At 40.7% G+C, this 3,771-nt stretch overlaps 1 protein-coding gene across 1 annotated transcript in view; it reads left to right on the plus strand.

The window, feature by feature from the left end:
• The window catches only part of LOC101860715 (heat shock factor 2-binding protein), a 4,208-nt gene extending 1,355 nt beyond the window's left edge, over positions 1-2,853 (plus strand). The window contains exons 3-5 of the mRNA XM_035973568.1: positions 15-118; positions 1,182-1,285; positions 2,390-2,853. Coding sequence (XP_035829461.1) covers positions 15-118; positions 1,182-1,285; positions 2,390-2,497 — 316 coding nt within the window. The 3' untranslated portion in view covers positions 2,498-2,853. The remainder of the gene's footprint in view (positions 1-14; positions 119-1,181; positions 1,286-2,389) is intronic.
• The last annotated feature ends 918 nt before the right edge of the window (positions 2,854-3,771 follow it).

Raw genomic sequence — 3,771 nt, forward strand, 5'->3', positions numbered from 1 at the left:
CCCCCCCCCCACAGCCTGATGTTGACGGGCCTGTACAATCTGAGCATCAACCAGAGGGGAGTCAAGTACCTGTGTTCCCGCCCACGCCTGATCCACACGCTCACCACGGTCTTACAGAGTACGTACACAGTACACAGCAGGGCACGGGATAGACATGGTCGCTTGTAAGGACAAGCGGGCTAACCCCACATTTCGGGGGTTTCCTGACATCTTGATCTACGCCAAAAGTGGGCATTGGTCTACCCTTTGGAGAAGTTTGGTTTCATTGATGTGTATATTTTGGTTTGGTTATAGAGAAAACTCTCATTGTCTTTTAAAGAAACTGAACTAGGGGCAAAAACTTTACTTCCGATTTTCTCAAAAAAGTATTTTTCGGGATAGCCTCCCTTGTGCTTAAAAGCGACCAAACCATTTCTCCTACCTGAACATGAGAACATGAACATGCAGGGAAAAGAATTACTGCTTGACCATCAAACATTGATCTGACCTGTAGAAGCATTCATTGTAATGTAAGTATTTAGATGAATGTAGGCTTCTGTATTTTGTAATTGTATCAATCATGTTTGTTACCTAGTAAAATAGCACCTTATTGTAACTCTTTTCTTTAAAAAAATTCAAAACAGTCTCAGAGACAACGTTTTAAAAATTAAAAACGTAAAAAATTTCTTCCCGTTTTCAGGGGGGAGCCCCCTGCTGCTGTCGCAAAGTGTTCAGAAAAATGTTTGGAGATTAGTCCCCATCCCTGTGTGGAGTTATTGGTAGTTTCTGAAGGGTTTTTCGTCTGTCTGTCAGCTCTGATGTTGAATTGTACGTACCGTGTTGTTCCAGGCCGGACAGCCCCCAGTAGCGTGAGATCAACACACTGAGACTGCAGTCTAGTTATTGGTGTTGTTTAGTTGTTGTTGTTGCTGTAGTGGTGGCAATGATGGCGATAGACATAATGGTATTGGTGACTGCCTGATGTTGTTATTGTTGTTCCTGTTAACGGTAATGGTGGCGGTGTATAGGCGGGGAGGGGGGGGGGGGGAAGGGTGTTAAAAACTGCAGAACTTCCATTCAATTCAAGCATATTACGTGTGAGTTGAAGTGAACATGACCGTGTTGTTTCAGTTATTGGTGTTTTCTGAAGGGTATTTCGTCTGTCTGTCGGCTCTGATGTGGTACGCACCGTGTTGTTCCAGGCCCGGACAGCCCCCAGGAGCACGAGATCAACACGCTGAGACTGCTGCAGTCCCTGGTCTGTGAGGATGCCGGGCAACACATGCTGCTGCAACTCCGCGAGAATGTGGGTGTGGTTGTTGTTGGTGTTGTTGTTGTTGTCATTGTTGTGGTTGTTGTTGTTGTTGGGGTTGTTGTTGTTGTAGTTGTTGTGTGGTTGTTGTTGTGATTGTTGTTGTTGTTGCTGTTGTTGTTGTTGTGGTTGTTGTTGTTGTGGTTGTTGTGTGGTTGTTGTTGTGATTGTTGTTGTCATTGTTGTTGTTGTTGTTGCTGTTGTTGTTGTTGTGGTTGTTGTTTCTGCTGTTTTCTTATTGTTTTCTTTGTAGATTTGGGAGATGGTGGAAGATGTTCTTCGATGTTGCAAGTGCGGATGTTTTTGCTGAAGTTGTTGTTGTTGTTGCTGTAGTGGTGGCAATGATGGCGATAGACATAATGGTATTGGTGACTGCCTGATGTTGTTATAGGTGTTCTCGTTAACGGTAATGGTGGCTGTGTATAGGCGGGGAGGGTGTGTGTGTGTGTAAAAACTGCAGAACTTCAATTCAAGCATATTACGTGTGAGTTGAAGTGAATATAACCTTTTGACTCGAATAAATGTGAGGCAGCGTGGTGGAATCAGGCTCTCGTCAATTTATGGGCATGTAGAGTTATTGATGTCATCTTAAAGCCTGTTTACTTGCCTTTATTTGGATGAAAAAAATATCTACTTATCTTGAATACAAGTCGAGATATTTACGAAAGAAGGAGGTGGGGGGTCACCTGTTTTCAGACGTAAAATTAGTGAAAATATGGCCGCCAAAGATTAGTCATTTCTTTAGCTTAAGAGTCCGTGGTAACTGAAAATTTACATTTTTCGTGCCTTTAATTAACGTTTTTCAGAAAAGTCCACACAGAAAAGAGTTCTTTAATAGTCATAAAGGTGTTGAGCCTAAAAACACAAATTTGATAAAAATTCACAAGCCTACAGAAAAATGCAAGTTTCTTCACTTTTATTATTTTGACGAGAGCCCGATTCCACTACGCTGCCTCACAAATGTTTTGAGACAAAGTGCTGGGGCTAAAAAAACAGCTATCTACTTAACGAAAGATCAGCTCAAGTGACTTCAACAAGAGTGGAGTCGACTGTACTGGTACTAGGTTCTTTTATACATGAATTTTCTTTTCCTTCCAGTTGCCGGTGTCGTGTCTTGAAAACCTGACGAAGAGCAGCTGTCGTGAACTCAAGGACTTGGCATTGGATCTTCTCTCTGATCTCAGGCCCTTAGAGTACGAGCCTTAGGCTTGGCGTATATCATATGTGTGTGTGTGTACTTAGTTATGTTTCTACTGTATACACACTAGTGCAAGAGAGCTTGTAAACTTGGCGTATATTATGTTGGTGTGTGTGTGTGTGTGTGTGTGTGTGTGTGTGTGTGTGTGTGTGTGTGTGCTTGCTTATGTGTCTACTGTATACATACCAGTACAAGAGACAGTGTAAACCTGGCGTATGTGGTCGCTTTTAAGCACAAAGGGGTTATTCCTAAAAATGCTGTTTTGAGAAATTCGAAGTTACAGTTTTTGGACCTCTGTTCAGTTTCTGTTAAGGACAAGGGCAGTTTTCTTTATTTTGTTAGCAAACAGAAATACACACGAGACTTTTTTTCTAAAACCAAACAAATATACACAGCAATGAAACCAAACTTCTCCTATAGGTAGGCAATGTCCACTTTTGGTGTAGGTCAAGATTTCTTAAAACTCTTGAAATCTTGGTTAGTCCGCTTGTCCCTGAAAGCGACCATATATTGGTGTGTATGCTTAATAATGTGTATAATATATATATGAGAGATTGTGTACATGTTTAATATGGCCGAGGTGAAAGCAGGGTTCGTACAGGTCTTGGAAAAACTGAAGAACTCTTGGAACCTTATTTTTGTTTTTCCAGACAAGAAAGACTCTTGAAATTTTGAGAAACTGGCAATTATCTTAGAAAAGTCTTGGGAAAACAAATTTTAAACTAGATCTATTGTACAAATAGTATTATTTCCTTGAAGTTTAGAGGGCCTAGACTTTACGCATTCTGAAATTTACCATAACGTAGTTTTGCATGCTGAACGAAAAATTTTCTTTCAAAATAACAAGTTATTTGTCTTGCCAAAAAGAAACCTGGTCTTGAATACTCTCGAAAAAGTCTAGGAAAAAAAATCTCCCGCTCAGTATGAATAAAATGAACCCTGTGAAAACATTAGAGCGTGTGTATGTGTGTATGTGTGTTGGGGGGGGGGAGGGGGGCGCCTCCTTTTTGGCTCACATTGTGTTAATGGTAGTCTAGAAACAGTTATGTTCTAGTTATTTCCCTCTTTGTTCCTGGGTTATGTATTTTAATGTTTCTGACCGTAGTTTTGATCCGGTTGGATTGATTGTTGATTGTTGATTGTTGATTGTTGATGCGATTCAAATACACCAATAAACCTACTTGAGACTGATTGTAAAAAATCATTGGCCGATCTTTTTTTTTTCTTTTCTAATGTGTTTGTTTGTTTGTTTGGGTTTTTTTTGGGGGTGGTGGTGGTGGTT

The sequence above is a fragment of the Aplysia californica genome, unplaced genomic scaffold (assembly GCF_000002075.1).
Source record: "Aplysia californica isolate F4 #8 unplaced genomic scaffold, AplCal3.0 scaffold01430, whole genome shotgun sequence".
Classification (NCBI taxonomy): domain Eukaryota; kingdom Metazoa; phylum Mollusca; class Gastropoda; order Aplysiida; family Aplysiidae; genus Aplysia; species Aplysia californica.